The sequence below is a fragment of the Brienomyrus brachyistius genome, chromosome 20 (genome assembly GCF_023856365.1).
Source record: "Brienomyrus brachyistius isolate T26 chromosome 20, BBRACH_0.4, whole genome shotgun sequence".
Taxonomy (NCBI): domain Eukaryota; kingdom Metazoa; phylum Chordata; class Actinopteri; order Osteoglossiformes; family Mormyridae; genus Brienomyrus; species Brienomyrus brachyistius.
Genome location: NC_064552.1, coordinates 20,164,521 through 20,183,767, shown reverse-complemented (window position 1 = coordinate 20,183,767; position 19,247 = coordinate 20,164,521). Strand labels below are relative to the sequence as shown.

The window sequence follows — 19,247 nt, the reverse complement described above, 5'->3', positions numbered from 1 at the left end:
CACCTAGCCGAGCTCACACACACACACACACTGACAGTCACACGCCACCTAGCCGAGCTCACACACACACACACTGACAGTCACACGCCACCAAGCCGAGTTCACACACACACACACACTGACAGTCACACGCCGCCTAGCCGAGATCACAAACACACTGACAGTCACACGCCACCTAGCCGAGCTCACACACACACACATTGACAGTCACATGCCACCTAGCCGAGCTCACACACACACACACACACATGCTGACAGTCACACGCCACCTAGCCGAGCTCACACACACACACAGACACACTGACAGTCACACGCCACCAAGCCGAGCTCACAGGGACACTGACAGTCACACGCCACCTAGCCGAGCTCACACATACACACAGACACACTGACAGTCACACGCCACCAAGCCGAGCTCACAGGCACACTGACAGTCACACGCCACCTAGCCGAGCTCACAGACACACTGACAGTCACACGCCGCCTAGCTGAGTTCACAGACACACTGACAGTCACATGCCACCTTGCCGAGCTCACAGACACACTGACAGTCACACGCCGCCTAGCTGAGTACACAGACACACTGACAGTTACACGCCACCAAGCCGAGCTCACGCACACACACTGTCACACGCCACCTAGCGGAACTCACACACACACACAGACACACTGACAGTCACACGCCACCTAGCCGAGCTCACAGACACACTGACAGTCACACGCCGCCTAGCCGAGCTCACACAAACACTGACAGTCACACGCCACCTAGCCGAACTCACAAACACACACACACACACACTAACAGTCACACGCCGCCTAGCCGAGCTCACACACACACACACTGACAATCACACGCCGCCTAGCCGAGCTCACAGACACACTGACAGTCACACGCCACCTAGCCGAGCTCACAGACACACTGACAGTCACATGCCACCTAGCCGAGCTCACACACACACACACACTGACAGTCACATGCCGCCTAGCCGAGCTCACACACACACTGACAGTCACACGCCACCTAGCCGAGCTCACACACACACACACACACACTTACAGTCACATGCCGCCTAGCCGAGCTCACAGACACACTGACAGTCACACGCCACCTAGCCGAGCTCACACACACACACACACTGACAGTCACACGCCATCTAGCCGAGCTCACACACACACACACTGACAGTCACACGCCACCAAGCCGAGTTCACACACACACACACACTGACAGTCACACGCCGCCTAGCCGAGATCACAAACACACTGACAGTCACACGCCACCTAGCCGAGCTCACACACACACACATTGACAGTCACATGCCACCTAGCCGAGCTCACACACACACACACACACATGCTGACAGTCACACGCCACCTAGCCGAGCTCACACACACACACAGACACACTGACAGTCACACGCCACCAAGCCGAGCTCACAGGGACACTGACAGTCACACGCCACCTAGCCGAGCTCACACATACACACAGACACACTGACAGTCACACGCCACCAAGCCGAGCTCACAGGCACACTGACAGTCACACGCCACCTAGCCGAGCTCACAGACACACTGACAGTCACACGCCGCCTAGCTGAGTTCACAGACACACTGACAGTCACATGCCACCTTGCCGAGCTCACAGACACACTGACAGTCACACGCCGCCTAGCTGAGTACACAGACACACTGACAGTTACACGCCACCAAGCCGAGCTCACGCACACACACTGTCACACGCCACCTAGCGGAACTCACACACACACACAGACACACTGACAGTCACACGCCACCTAGCCGAGCTCACAGACACACTGACAGTCACACGCCGCCTAGCTGAGTTCACAGACACACTGACAGTCACACGCCACCTTGCCGAGCTCACACACACACACACAGACACACTGACAGTCACACGCCACCAAGCCGAGCTCACGCACACACACTGTCACACGCCACCTAGCTGAGCTCACACACACTGACAGTCACACACCACCTAGCCGAGCTCACACACACACACTGACAGTCACACGCCACCTAGCTGAGCTCACACACACACACACACACTGAGAGTCACACGCCACCTAGCTGAGCTCACACACACACACACACACACTGACAGTCACACGCCACCTAGCCGAGCTCACACATACACACAAACACACACACACACACAATGACAGTCACACGCCACCTAGCTGAGCTTACACACACACACACACACACACACTGACAGTCGCACGCCACCAAGCCGAGCTCACAGACACACACACACTGACAGTCGCACGCCACCAAACCGAGCTCACACACACACACTGACAGTCACACGCCACCTAGCTGAGCTCACAGACACACACACACTGACAGTCGCACGCCACCAAACCGAGCTCACACACACACACACACACACACTGACAGTCGCACGCCACCAAGCCGAGCTCACACACACACACTGACAGTCACACGCTACCAAGCCGAGCTCACACACACACACTGACAGTCACACGCCACCTAGCCGAGCTCACACACACACACTGACAGTCACACGCCGCCTAGCCGAGCTCACAAACACACACACACACTGACAGTCACACGCCACCTAGCCGAGCTCACACACACACACTGACAGTCACACGCCGTCTAGCCGAGCTCACACACACACACTGACAGTCACATGCCACCTAGCCGAGCTCACAGACACACTGACAGTCACATGCCACCTAGCCGAGCTCACACACACACACACACTGACAGTCACATGCCGCCTAGCTGAGCTCACAGACACACTGACAGTCACACGCCACCTAGCCGAGCTCACATACACACAGACACACTGACAGTCACACGCCACCAAGCCGAGCTCACAGGCACACTGACAGTCACACGCCACCTAGCCGAGCTCACAGACACACTGACAGTCACACGCCACCTAGCGGAACTCACACACACACACAGACACACTGACAGTCACACGCCACCAAGCCGAGCTCATAGACACACTAACAGTCACACGCCGCCTAGCTGAGTTCACAGACACACTGACAGTCACACGCCACCTTGCCGAGCTCACACACACACACACAGACACACTGACAGTCACACGCCACCAAGCCAAGCTCACGCAGACACACTGTCACACGCCACCTAGCTGAGCTCACACACACTGACAGTCACACACCACCTAGCCGAGCTCACACACACACACTGACAGTCACACGCCACCTAGCTGAGCTCACACACACACACACACTAACAGTCACATGCCACCTAGCCGAGCTCACACATACACACACACACACACACACACACACTGACAGTCACACGCCACCTAGCTGAGCTCACACACACACAGACACACTGACAGTCACACGCCACCAAGCCGAGCTCACAGACACACTAACAGTCACACGCCGCCTAACTGAGTTCACAGACACACTGACAGTCACACGCCACCTTGCCGAGCTCACACACACACACACAGACACACTGACAGTCACATGCCACCTAGCTGAGCTCACACACACACACACACACACTGACAGTCACACGCCACCTAGCCGAGCTCACACATACACACACACACACACACAATGACAGTCACACGCCACCTAGCTGAGCTTACACACACACACACACACACTGACAGTCGCACGCCACCAAGCCGAGCTCACACACACACACACACACACTGACAGTCACACGCCGCCTAGCCGAGCTCACACACACACACTAACAGTCACACGCCACCTAGCTGAGCTCACAGACACACACACACTGACAGTCGCACGCCACCAAACCGAGCTCACACACAGACACACACACACACACACACTGACAGTCGCACGCCACCAAGCCGAGCTCACACACACACACACACACACACACACTGACAGTCACACGCCACCAAGCCGAGCTCACACACACACACTGACAGTCACACGCCACCTAGCCGAGCTCACACACACACACTGACAGTCACACGCCGCCTAGCCGAGCTCACACACACACACTGACAGTCACATGCCACCTAGCCGAGCTCACAAACACACACACACACTGACAGTCACACGCCACCTAGCCGAGCTCACACACACACACTGACAGTCACACGCCGTCTAGCCGAGCTCACACACACACACACTGACAGTCACACGCCACCTAGCTGAGCTCACACACACACACACACACACTGACAGTCACACGCCGTCTAGCCGAGCTCACACACACACACTGACAGTCACACGCCACCTAGCCGAGCTCACACACACACACACACTTACAGTCACACGCCACCTAGCCGAGCTCACACACACACACTGACAGTCACACGCCACCTAGCCGAGCTCACACACACACACTGACAGTCATACGCCACCTAGCCGAGCTCACACACACACACACTGACAGTCACACGCCACCTAGCCGAGCTCACACACACACACTGACAGTCACACGCCACCTAGCCGAGCTCACACACACACACTGACAGTCACGCGCCACCTAGCCGAGCTCACACACACACACACACTGACAGTCACACGCCACCTAGCCAAGCTCACACACACAAACACACACACTGACAGTCACGCGCCACCTAGCCGAGCTCACACACACACACACACTGACAGTCACACGCCACCTAACCGAGCTCACACACACACACACACACACTGACAGTCACACGCCACCTAGCCGAGCTCACACACACAAACTGACAGTCACGCGCCACCTAGCCGAGCTCACACAAACACACACACACACACTGACAGTCACACGCCGCCTAGCTGAGCTCACACACACACACACTGACAGTTACACGCCACCAAGCCGAGCTCACACACACACACTGACAGTCACATGCCATCTAGGTGAGCTCACACACACACACACACACACACGCACACTGACAGTCACACGCCGCCTAGCCAAGCTCATAGACACACTGACAGTCACATACCACCTAGCCGAACTCACACACACACACTGACAGTCACATGCCACCTAGCCGAACTCACACACACACACTGACAGTCACATGCCGCCTAGCCGAGCTCACACACACACACTGACAGTCACACGCCACCTAGCCGAGCTCACAGACACACACACACACACTGACAGTCACATGCCACCTAGCCGAGCTCACACACACACACTGACAGTCACATACCACCTAGCCGAGCTCACACACACACACTGACAGTCACATACCACCTAGCCGAGCTCACACACACACACTGACAGTCACACGCCACCTAGCCGAGCTCACACACACATACACTGACAGTCACACGCCACCTTGCCGAGCTCACAGACACACACTGACAGTCACACGCCACCTAGCCGAGCTCACACACACACACACTGACAGTCACACGCCACCTAGCCGAGCTCACACACACACACTGACAGTCACACGCCACCTAGCCGAGCTCACACACACACACACACACTGACAGTCACACGCCACCAAGCTGAGCTCACACACACACACACACACACACACACACACACACACACTGACAGTCACATGCCACCTAGCCGAGCTCACACACACACACTGACAGTCACACGCCACCAAGCCGAGCTCACACACACACACTGACAGTCACATGCCACCTAGCCGAGCTCACACACACACACACACACACACACACACACACACACTGACAGTCACATACCACCTTGCCGAGCTCACACACACACACACACACTGACAGTCACACGCCACCAAGCCGAGCTCACACACACACTGACAGTCACATGCCACCTAGCCGAGCTCACACACACACACACACACACACACTGACAGTCACACGCCACCAAGCCGAGCTCACACACACACACACACTGACAGTCACACGCCACCAAGCTGAGCTCACACACACACACTGACAGTCACATACAACCTAGCTGAGCTCACACACACACACTGACAGTCACATGCCACCTAGCCGAGCTCACACACACACACACACTGACAGTCACACGCCACCAAGCCGAGCTCACACACACACACACACTGACTGTCACATACCACCTAGCCGAGCTCACACACACACACACACACTGACAGTCACACGTCGCCTAGCCAAGCACACACACATACTGACAGTCACACGCCACCTAGCCAAGCTCACACACACACACACAGTCACACGCCACCTATCCGAGCTAATGATAATGTTATTATGGATGTTAATCTGTTGAAGTTGTCCTAAACATACTGTGAAATGACCTACTGGCTGTGTGATGCACACCTGATATACAGAAATGTGCAATTTTTGCCTGTTGATTATTGCTGTTCCCCAACACCCTCTTGGTCATGGCCAGAGTCTCTTCTGCCTTCTTCGTATTATTCTGCAGTTATCTAAGTGATGCCAGTGTAGCAGGAGGACACACCGAAATCATTTAGTGCTGTGCATATAAGATAATCTGCCTTTGGAGACTTAAAGCAGTGTTTCTCCCAGGGATGGTTTGAGAGACCCTGGATTAAAGTGAAAACATCCCAGTAAGCCTACTTTAAATGCTTTAAATATGCCGAAAACCGTTGCTTCTGCAACGTTAACCATTGTGTCCTTCTTTTTTTTCAGCGCTCCTGTACGCAACCATCTTTGGTAACGTGACCACCATCTTCCAGCAGATGTACGCCAACACGAACAGGTACCACGAGATGCTGAACAGCGTCAGGGACTTCCTGAAGCTCTACCAGGTGCCCAAGGGCCTGAGTGAGAGAGTCATGGACTACATCGTCTCCACCTGGTCCATGTCCAGAGGAATAGATACTGAAAAGGTACTTTGTGACCGTAAGACATTCCCCACCATACATGTTCCCTTTGTTTATATACACATAGTAGGCCTTCCTATAGCAAATGTTATTGATATATTTTAGTAGCATAGTTGAAAAGGTCAAGAGTAACTCATTCAAAGAAAGATTGTTCCCATTAACAAATTCTTATTCAGTTTATTGTTCAAAGGTTATTTAATATCTATGTTGACCAAATAATGAATGAATGCAAATAATTATGACAAAAGTAAGCAAATAATACTACTTCCAGTGGCAAAATATGTCATGGAACACGCTGGTTAAAAGATATCAGTTACTTACTAATTTAAAATAATGGAAAGTAAAGATTGACATGATTACATAAAACGCAACATATCTGACGTGTTCATTATCGCTTATATATGTGTAAAAATACCTGCATACTAGTAATACATGTAATGATTTAACATGCATATGAATTTTTGCTGTTTGAGTCAGTTCCTAATTACCTTCTGGATATCAATAAAGTACATCTCATTGCCCCATTAATTCACTTACAGGTTACCTTACTCTGCACACCATGGTCACCAGACAACCCTTCCCAGAGCAGTGACAATCACTAACCCATATCTCTTCTTTATATCTCCGACTTTAGTCAAGTCTTATTAAATATTAACTATAGCATTTATTAGCATTGTTAAATGGATTTATGTAATATATGTTGAGTGCTGCAGTATTTTGTAGTATCTTTAAATGCATATATGTTAAATATGTTGAGTGTGCCAGTATTTAGTAGTATTGTTAAATGCATTTATATTAATTATGTTGAGTGTGGCAGTATTTAGTAGTATTTCTAAATGCATTTCTGTTAATTATGTTGAGTGTGGCAGCATTTAGTAGTATTGTTAAATGCATATATGTTAATTATGTTGAGTGTGGCAGTATTTAGTAGTATTGCTAAATGCATTTATGTTAATTATGTTGAGTGTGGCAGTATTTAGTAGTATTGTAGATTGTGGTTGTAGCATGAATGAAGAGAAAATGACTGACTGTCCTCTCTGAGTCAACTGAGGTCACTGCCTATTGATTCTGAATTCAGATACCGATTGCTGTGCAGTCCTCATGAATTAAACATGGCCTTCAAATACAGTTATCACTGATGCACCTCAACAAATGTGGTACACGCACACAACCTTCCCCTTGGCAATGCAATATAATGAAGCTCATACAAAAATCATTCTAGAATGTTCTCTATTATTAATATTACAGTTTGTTAGAATTTCTCCTATAGCAACTTTATTTTTGTCTCTCTTTGGGTGTTGGGGAGTTTTGAGGTTTGAACTTCCAGAATTGAGGTGCAGAAAAGCCAAAAAAGATTGGAACTACTTGCAGGGTTTGTCTGGATGACAAGTGTCTGGTTTTCCATTGTTCCTAGTGATCTGTAGTAAGTTAGCGGAGGAATTCAAGAGTTTTTATTTAAGATGTTGTGTAGCTCTTGCTCCAATACTGCTTACACTTGTACAGTACCTGGGTATTCACTGCAGGCTCAGCCGAGCCACATTTATGTCTAGTCAACTTCCTGACAGCATGTATGTTTGCAATTTACACATCACGTTGGTGCTAAACAAAAATATTGGTAACACTTGATGGGGCACAAATACTTAATAATTACTCAGTTACTACTACTAAGTACAAATCATGAACAAATATAGTCGCTACTTGAGATCGTCAGTTCATTAATGATGAACAAACATCAGTATGTAACTACTACTCAGATTGTGCTTAATTAATACATATGTAATAGCATAATACTATATTAATGGTGCCCCTCCAGTATTGCCAAATTACTGTAAATGAAAATCTCTGTCTTTTAAATTTATGAGAAACGAACCATTTTTAAGTTCAGAGTTTGTAACTGTGGTGTCCATTTTGCATCTATTCATCGTCCCCTTAGTATGATATTGACCTTTGAGCTGAAGTAGCAGAGAACCTGGAATGACTAACGCTTAAGGTGCAGTGTCTTTGGGGGTGTTCTGGAGTCTCCTTTTCTGCATGGAGATTGAGTTAGTGGTGCGTCTGCAGTACATCCCGTGCGTGAGCTATGCAGCGAGGCTGAGAGGCTGGTTTCTCATGGACGAATCGCTGTCCTCTCCTCATGCAGGTCTTACAGATCTGCCCGAAAGACATGAGAGCGGATATCTGCGTGCACCTCAACAGGAAGGTGTTCAAGGAGCACCCTGCCTTCCGGCTGGCCAGCGACGGCTGCCTGCGGGCCCTGGCCATGGACTTCCAGACGGTGCACTCTGCCCCTGGTGACCTCATCTTCCACGTGGGTGAGAGTGTGGACAGCCTCTGCTTCGTGGTGTCCGGCTCCCTGGAGGTTATCCAAGATGACGAGATCGTCGCCATTCTCGGTCAGTTCTCCGTCTGTCACATTGCCCTCTCAAAATTGTCATCAGATGAAAATGTCAGTGAATTATGGATAAATATCTTGCATATATAATTATCTTTCTTTATAAGTAATTATATGCACAACTGTGTTAATTTGCATATCATTACCGTAATAATCCTTCATGGCTCCATGTGTGTGGAGTTTGCATGTTCTTCCTGTGTCATCGTGGGGTTTCCTGCAGGTACTCTGGTTTCCCCCCACAGTCCAAAAACATGCTGAGGCTAATCGCCCATACTGTAGGTGTGCATGTATGAATGAATGGCGTGTGAGTGTGTCCTGTGATGGGCAGGCATCCCATCCTTGTTGTTCCTTGCCTTGAACAGGACACGTGGTTACAGTAAATGGATAGATTCAGATTCAGATTACTTTGTTTATCCCCACGGTGATATTTCTGTGTTGCAATATCCACATAAATGGCAGGAACACAGACACGAGGTCGGCATATGGGTAAGCTTAACACCAAATGACAGATTACAAAAACATGTATGTACAAATATGCAAAATACCTTAGTGTGCAAAATAAATGTAAATGTACATTGTGCATAATGTGTTGCCTGATAGAAGGAAACTCTCATTATAGATGGTTATTGCCATAGATGCATTATAATAATGCTGTGAAAATCTGCATGTGAAATACATATACTTACATCATATATTTAACAGTTTAATTTAATTAGTCACTAGTAGGCTTTCTATGCTTCGTACATGTGTTACTTGTCGCATACAGGTACATGGGTAGTCAGTGAGGCAATGATTTACTCTATTAAAATTGTTGACTAGCTAAAGTTAAAATTTGAATTAGGTGTGGAGTGTAGCAGCACTTAAGTTTAGCAGAACCACAAAGTACCACATGAAGAAAGCTCAGTTTCAGATGGACAGCAGGTAATGGGGAGCAGCTTCCTCAGCTCGCAGGCACGCGGCCCTGTGGGGAGCCAAGTCCTGTCCCAGCGTTATATCCACTGCAAAAACAAGAGGCTCACCAGTGCCTGGGTGTCCCTCTGGGGGGTTGTTTCCGCATCATTACCCACAGCTCTATCCCAGCTGTTACTAACCACAAGGACACCATATAAAACAACCGCCAACCAGCGCAGAGAATCCATCCCGATTGTTTGGCCTTAAAAGAGTAAAGTATTTAGATGATAATGCGAGGTTTTAAAATTTCACCCCATTAAAATGTGAAGTATAATCTTAAATTAAATTGTGTACCTTTGAACTGAGGCTGGACATAAATGAGTTTTGGCACCATCTAGAGATCTTTATGCTGCGATATGTTCTGCACTCTAGTAAAATTTACACTGTCTGAAAACTGTATGTTTCTGAGCTTGGGAAATCCTGAACGTCTTCTGTCAGTAGATGGGATTTAAATGACATTCCGATGTAATTATGTATACTTTAGGAGACCCATTACCTGCTGTCTGCCTTCCTGTTCCTTATCCTTGTGATTCCTGTTTGAAAAGGTAAAGAGCCGCCTAGACTAGTATTTCTCAACCTGGTTCTCGGGGAGCCTCAGACAGTCCAAATTTTTGCTCTCTCCAAACAATCAAGAATACAGAATAATTGGTATAGGTGCTGCTGGGAGCTAGGGGGGGGAGCACAAATATGGACTGTCTGGGGGTCCCTGAGGACCAGGTTGAGAAAAATGCATCTAGACGATGAATTGTTTGTTGTGTGGTCTGGAAGGTCAGGGAAATGGAAAGAGTAAAACACCATAAACCTAAAGTTATCTGATGGGAATTACTGCTACGGGAAACAGGAAAAACAACATTCTGAGATATCAAACAGCACAACAAACAGTCAGTTATCACATATTGTAATGTACACTATACCATATACAAGAAAAAAAATCTCACATTAACTTAGGTCTCTTTCTTTTTCCCAATTTTATTTTACCAGGTGTATTTATAATTAAAGTACTGTGTAAAAGAACATAGCATGTTCTGTAGTATCATTCAGTAACACTGCATGTGTTTGAAAGTCATCCATGAAAATCCAGTAGAATAATCTGTTAATTGAAAGAACAAACCTCTCTCAACCATAGCAAGTTATTGAAATGATCCTGTTTGAAAATGAACCGTCTGTCTCACACAAGCACAGTTATGCTGGAGAATCAAACAGGACAAAGGTTATATATCCTAATTCCTATCAGTAATTCCTTTTTGTTACATATTAAGTGGATGGTAAAGAAATGATGGTCAATGTGACATCCAGTGGACATCATTTATTTTTAATTTTCCTTTGTAACTGTCTGTCATGCCCTGCTCGTCGGCTCCTCCTGTGTGCCACGCCCCCTGCCTACCCACGTGTGTTTCCCGGATTGTACCCAGCTGTGTCTGATTATTTTCAATCAGTCCTGTGTATTTCAGTCCGTGTCTTACCCGAGTCCTGTGTCCGTCATTGATGTTCATCGATGTTTGTTTGCGTGAGATCCCCGTATTCCCGATTAAACCCCGTTCGTCCCGTATCCTGCCTGCCTGCTTCCTCCTTCCGCACAATCGCCGCTCTCCGCCGCGCTCGCGCACCACGTCCCGTGACACTGTCATCCTCCAGAATTCTTTTTGACACTTTCATCAACTGGGCTCAATGTAAAAATATGACAGTATACAACAGAGCTCTTAGGGATGGCCTTAGAGTTGGCCAGCTGTTTCGTTTCATGCAGCAGTCAGCAGTGGCGAGGGAGACAGGATGGAGACACTGCACAGACACGCAGGAGTGACGCGATGCGGCCGACCGCCACAGTCTGTCTCCCGTCCCCTCTGCCATGTCACCGCCAACCTCCTCAGGTTTCACGTTACTCGTCGACCTCCAAAGCCAGATTCCCAGCACATGCAGTAGAATCAGGACTGGTGTGACAGTGCTGTTTTACCTGCTAGCACTTAATTAATATACGTTTACTTTTAAGGTCCATAATTTTTACATAAACACTCTGAAACTTTAAATTCATTCAGCATTGAAAACATTCAGTGCATAATATTCATATAATATTCTTCTAAAAAAATAAATGTTTGTATCAATATAAATGGTCACACTTTACTTGAAGGGACACAAATAATGTAGTAGTACACACTTACTTCAAATGCATTAAATAACCAGTAACTAAGTGTTAGTTATGTACTGATCCCGTGCATGTTCATCATTAATGATGCATGACTGTTCATATATTCCATTCAGGCTCTATATTAGTTAACAGTTAACTCATTAGTTAATAATGATAAGATATCACTTGAGGGGGCAAAAATTAATTAACTCATTTAATACTCATGAACAAATCATGAACTAATGTAGGTCTCCCCATGAAATACATGAACTGTCATGATTGATCAATGGTGAATAAACATGGGGACTGTACTTAACACATAGTTACTGGTTAATTAATGCATTAAGTAAGCCTGTACTACTACATCATTAATGTGCCAAGTGAAGTGTTACCAGTAAAATTATTGTTATGTTAACCTGATGTGTTCTTGTACATGAAAAACGGAATCTTTTATTAGTTAAACCTTTCTCATGCAAACAGCCAAACTCTCCAGTGGCTGTAACCCAGTACGTACAGCACACAGGTGGGTTCAAGTGGTTCACACACTGTTCAGCTAGGCAATAGAATGTCTAAGACACCTGACTTATGTGACTTTAACATGCTGTGATTGTTGCTGTCAGACGTGGTGGTTGCAGTATCTCAAAAACAGCTAATTTCTTGGGATTTTCAGCACTACAGTGTCTAAGGTTTACAGTGAATAGTGCGATAAACAGAAAGCATCCAGGCAGGGGCAGTTATGTGGCAAAAACCCCTTGTTAATAAGAGGTCTGAGCAGAATGACCAGCCTTCTTAAAGCTAACAGGAAAACCACAAGTGCAAAAATCAACCCAGTAGAGCAGAAAGTGTGCAGAAAGGCTTCTTCAAACTCATCTGCCATTGATGTGGTTTTTGGAGACAAAGTGGGTCCTGCCCAGTACTACCTGGGAATATCTGATAAAGTGAGTGTACAGTAATCAGTGTATGTGATTTTGGTCTCAGCATGATATATTGAGGGAACTCTGTTACTTTGTTATAGATCTATGATTTTACAGTGTCCAGATATTTATATGACAGACTGAGCATAACCTCTCTGCAGAGCACAGGGTGTATCGATTTGTCACTTGGCTGCACCGTAGCCCTGATACGATAATGGACTGCCTGGGCAGGGTTAGCAAGCCAGCTGTGTCTCCCAATGGCGTCCTTTGTTATTTCCATCTAGTGATTTCCAGGCTGTTATATGAGGGGCTTAGAAGTCAAAATAAAGGAGGGAAAGTTTCAATGGAAAGTTATCAATCAGAACATTGGAGTTGACTGGATGTAAAATATAGAGAGAGATATTTTATAAGAAAAGGTTAAACTACTTTGTGTCCTTGTGGTTCAAATCCCAATTAATGGCTTGTTTCCTATTCAATGTTCTGTTTCTTTATATCAGACGTCCTGCAGAAATTACAGATACATTCTGTGAAAATCAGCACTGTACCCACAATCCCCAAAATGAAAGCACCACAGTGTGCACGTGCCAGAATTCAACTTTAGGCTCCTTTCTTTTAATTGCTGTATTATTATTTCCTAAATAATAATTTAATTGAATTTTATACATGATAACCCATTTTTGCAAAAGTGCGTTCCATAAAAGGTGCTGGTTTTATGGCAGTAATGTACCGTATGGATGGAAATGGCCCAGATCTGAGCAGCTTGATGCTGATATCTGTGTCAGTACAACGGCCAACACGTGGATCCTTTCTCTAAGTACTATTCACAGGCCGGCCGTCAGGGACCAGCTGACAGTCTGTTATCTCACAGCTACATGGGAGACAGAGTAGAGAAAGTGGAAAAAGCGGCTTTGGATTGTGCTGGGAAGTAGTTTGGGCTGTACAGAAGCAGAGATACGCAATTAAAAGCTGGCGCGATAAATTAAAGCATAAAGATGAAAAGGCAGCAGAAATACACAGCCGTGAGGAAGACCTGAGACTGTCAACCAATCGAGACGCGAGCACTGAGAGTGCAATCTCATGCAACATTAGGTTAACGGCACTGGCTGCCTGCCTCGCAAAGAGCTTTACGCACAGGAGCCATCGTCTTTCAGCTTTTGTAGCTAAAGGCCAGACTGGAGAGCTAAATCTAGACTTAAATATGAAGAGTGTATCTGAATCCTGAACATGATCTGGTTGATTATGAATGACAAAACAGGGCTGGGGTATATGGAAGTGGTACTTACCCACGATGCATTGGGGTGAGTCTGTTTAAGGGTTTAAAGTGATGCTTCATATTCTCCTCCAAGTCTGGCAGTCGGCCATAATGCGAGGCCAGGGCATGATTAGTGTGTCCCTGTATAGTAAGAGGCTGTTAGTGTCAAGGTAATGAATGCATAAACCAGGCTTTCGGCAGATGTATCCCTCAATTCATTCCTGCAGAACTTCCTTCAAACCCTGGCCATGTGTCGTAGATGGAAAAATTTAGCTGTCAGCCCATAGTCAGCTGTAACACTTGGGTGTTTTACTCAGGTACCTACACTGTAGAGCAGTGTTTACCAATCCATTCCTCGGGGACCCACATCCAGTCCATGTTTTTGCTCCCTCCGAGCTCCCTACCAGACAATCCACATGAAGGAGGTAAAACGTGGACTGTCTGTGGGTCCCTGAGGACCGGATTGGGAAACACTGCTGTAAATCTGTACAGTTTTGTAGGGCGATCAGGAAAGATATAATCTTGATGGTGACGAGAATACATGTAAAAAGACTGGGGCTTTCATGTCCTGTGTTTCCTCAAGCATATTCAAAACAAGTGGCAAATTATAGGTCACCTGGTCACCAAGGTTTTGAGTAAGGTGAAATGGACACAGTCCCAGCAAGACCCTCAACCACAAATTCCCCAGAGCTGCTGGATGCTGGTTGACCCTGTGCTTTGACCAAGCTTGCTTTTACCAGTCTATACGTCTGTGTGTCTCATGGAGAGATATGCGATACAACCCAGTTTCCCCACAGAGACAAATGAAGGATCACTATTCTATTTAACCAAACACTGCTGGGCAGGTTCTGACAAAGTTCTTTGTCAGTTTTAATGTTCACAGCCCAGAGCCTTAGGCTGATTTATCCTCCTGCGTCAAGCCTGAGACATAGTTACGACACAGGCTAACGTGCACCACCAAAAATGTAGTTACGCGTTGTGTCGACGTGGACCCCGAACGATTCTGAGTAGTTCGCTTGGTCAGTGTGGACCATTACAGTCTTCCAAAATTATGAAGGATAATATAATGAGGATATTTTGTAACTAGCTGCTGCAACCTGTTGGCTTCCACCTGCAGCTGGAACAGGAAGGGCATTTGCCGGTCTCTGGGGAATGTCAATAGGCATATTGTGTACACACTGATGTGCAATAAACAGACAAAGATGGCAAACTGAAGGATCAAATCTATCTGCCGATACTTGAAAATATGTGAAATGAATCTCTTCATCCATCTCTCTCAGTTGTCATATCAGTACAGAAAACTCCATTATGCTCACCGATCTTACATACCATCAAACGCCAACGCAAAAGTACAAACTGATTTGAACAACACAGCCTACAGTGAAGGCCTGACACAGAAGTACAAATGAATGAAATGTTTCCCCAAAACCTACTTGTAATCAGTCATTGGCGCAGAAGCAAAATTGACAGTTGCAGGTGCTTGAAGACCAGGGACGGATTACGGACCGGGCCAGTGGGACCGCTGCCCAGGGGCCCTTGGGGTGCAGGGGGCCCGTGGAGCCCCTAGCCCAAAACAATTTGCAACGCTTATCAACAATGTATTTTCGTTTGTCTATTTTAGAGGGCCTACATTCTTTGATCCTCTGCCTACAAGGGCCCCTGACCCTATAGGGAGGGCGTTTGGCTGCCAAGGGCCCTTGAATTGTGGTGGTTGTGGTGGTGGTGCTGGTGGTGGTGGTGGTGGTGGTGGGGGGGGCCCTCGCGAACGTTTTGCCCAGGGGCCCACATAACCCATAATCCGTCCCTGTTGAAGACTGTATGATTTGGTGTTCATTGCATGCCCAAGAAGTCACGGTCTTTGTCCACATCCACTTCCGGCAAATAAAATAATCTATGAGGTATGTCAGGTCTAATTAGTATAAAGACTGAACTTTATGAATGTTGCCTCAAGCTTTTACTGGTGACATGGGCAGACTCAACAGTAAAACTGTCTTTTTGGAAAACTTCTTCATTTTTGGAAGCCTGACTGAACTAACTGAATGAAACACCATTTTCTGACCTGAATGAAGATGAGACGTTTAAGAAAACAATACTTCTATGTGTTTATGTGCTTATATAATAAAACAAACAAAACAAAACAAAACATGCAGTAGCTCTCCCAGGATCCTTGGCCTGTGGTTGGTGATGTTTGGCTTGCTGCTCTTGCTGTTGGACTCCCTCCCGGGGCAGCCTTTGTTACATTACTCACCAAAAGGCCTGACATAGGGGCAATGTGAAAGACAATGGTGACTTTTCCTGGGGGGGATAGGAGGTGTGAGGGCCTTGCTAAGGGGTCTTGGCCTGTTTATTAAGATGAATGATCAGGTACTGGGAATCAAAGACTTACTTTTCATAGTTTTCTTAGGTTATAGTGGCTCTTCAGAGTCCTTCAGCTAGTGCCACCTGTGTGCATACGTTCTATTCAAACTGTAGAGCAAGCAGCTGTGTGTAACGCCCCCTTCTGGTTAACTTACTCAACTACACTGAAAATTAGCAACAGTGAATCTTGTGTCTGAATATACTACATATATTATTTAGTTTTTCTAAATAATTTTATATTTTCCTGCACATACAACATGCTAGGCTATTTTATCTGATACTTTTTGCTCAAGCTTAACTGTCAGTTGATTTGTAAATGACACGCTAATTAATTGACTGTTCTTTGAAGGCTAGAATTTTGTATTCCTGACATCACTGTCACCGTGGGTGAAATCCTGTCTCCTCAGGCAAGGGGGATGTTTTTGGGGACATCTTCTGGAAGGAGGTGAATCTGGCCCAGTCCAGCGCTAATGTGAGAGCCCTGACCTACTGCGACCTCCACATCATCAAGCGGGATGCTCTGCAGAAGGTGCTGGAGTTTTACACTGCTTTTTCCAACCACTTCTCCCGCAACCTGGTGCTGACGTACAACCTGAGGAAGAGGGTGAGTCGAGCCTCCTGTGTCATCGCCGTGGTTTGCGATGTTAGCCGCTTCAGTTCTTAAAACTCCTGACCCACCCACAGAGAAATCTATTATCCACCTCTAACAAATACACTGTGCTTCCACTGTCTACACAATACACTGAATCACTGGAGGCAAATCCTATTTGCAGGCTTCATTCAGAGGTCCAGAGGTTCAGGTCCAGTAGGTAAAGATCCAGACCAACATTTTGTTTCAACTAACCAGTTGAGTACTCTGTGACTGTGACTCTTAATACTCAACTGGTTGGTTGAACCAAAATCTTGGTCTGGACCTTTACTCTCTGGACCTGAATTACCTACCTCTGGTTTCATGCTTCCATCCGAGGGGATGATCTTTCTCTTGGTCATTGGTGTGTAAATTCTTTCCTGGGTTACAGGTTGCATTGCAGGAAATGTGGAAAGTGGATGTTGCACCTAACTGAACATTAATCCCATTTATAGGTTTTGTGCTTTATGCTTCGTGTGCCTATTCATGGCGAGTTTATGTGATGCATAAATTCCTTCTCGGGTAGCAAGGTGCATTATGGTAAATGTGGAACATGGGTGCCGTGTAACCGTCATCGAGACTGATATTGTTGTTAGATAGTAATTAAAAAAATTCCTTGATAGCTTGCACACTTGTAGGAAACCTGTATGTTGTGGAGTAAGTGCTATGTATTTGAATAAAACATGCATGACGTAGAGCACAAATACAATGCTGACATTTATCATCATAAAAAGGCAAAAACAATCTTATATAGACACAATCCAGGCCTAAGTGGAAAGAACAGGGTGATGGGCTCCTCTTATGTGTCATTGAGCTGTAGCGTTTATGGCAATTCATATTTTGCTAGAAAGCAGAATCGCCCTGTTTAAAAGTGTGTGATAAACAGAGGAGTGATTCACAAGCAAGTACTTCGGGCAAAGAAACACCTGACTGGAGCATCTGACAGGGGGTCTGTGGTCATTGAGCAGCCCACGCATACCGGAGATGCTTTTGTTTGAGTCCTTAAGAGTGTGCTATCACCGAGCGGGGGGGGGGGGGGTCGAGTGATATACCGGCAAATAAATATTGCAGAGGTTGACGCCAGTGTCGTAAAGAGTGTGTTCACACTATAGCCCAACACTGAGTTTATTGTCATTTCTAACCTACTGATGCTAATGGTTCCCCAGCTAACAGGGAATCTTCCCAGAACTTTAGCCAATGTTATCATAAGGTCTTCTCAAAGAACGTTCTTACTGTAACGTTAAGGGAACGTTATTTCCACGTTTTACATTCTAACAGAGGTTCTGTCAATGTCTGCATGATGAAACTGATAAAATTATTGCCTGAACTTACCTCAATTATTACCTAATTAATGTTGAAAAAAGTTTTTAAATAATATACTCTTTTATGATAGGGTTATATGTACTATAATATGAACATGCCATCCTGCCTCGAACCCAAGCCACAGTGTTACCCGCTGCTGTACTATGCCTTCGTTTGTTTGTGTAATATCAGTCTAAATAGTAGCAGTAGTTGTAGTAATGGGAAAATGCATCATGAAAACTGGACACTTTGACTGTTTCCATACCTTAATCACAACATTCAGTAAACATTCCTAGGATGAAAAATTGTTTGCGGGGTCACTTCACATTCTACACCTTTATGGATCAGTCTGTTTTAAAACCAGGTAATACTCAGAGTTTATTATATATATTTATGTAGAAAGTTTACCGTATTCCGCGACCCAGTAGGATAAGCAGTTTGGAAAATGGATGGATGGATGGTTTACCGTATTCCATTTCCATATTCAGGTTGGTGTAGATAGGGTTAAAGACCCCGCAGTGTGTCACAGTGGGAGTTTTAC

General features: G+C 46.4%; 1 protein-coding gene across 1 annotated transcript in view; it reads left to right on the top strand.

The window, feature by feature from the left end:
* LOC125715929 (potassium voltage-gated channel subfamily H member 1-like) overlaps positions 1-19,247 on the top strand; it is a 91,399-nt gene that overhangs the window by 42,491 nt on the left and 29,661 nt on the right. The window contains exons 9-11 of the mRNA XM_048988012.1: positions 6,594-6,793; positions 8,928-9,180; positions 17,184-17,380. Of these exons, the coding sequence (XP_048843969.1) occupies positions 6,594-6,793; positions 8,928-9,180; positions 17,184-17,380 (650 nt within the window). The remainder of the gene's footprint in view (positions 1-6,593; positions 6,794-8,927; positions 9,181-17,183; positions 17,381-19,247) is intronic.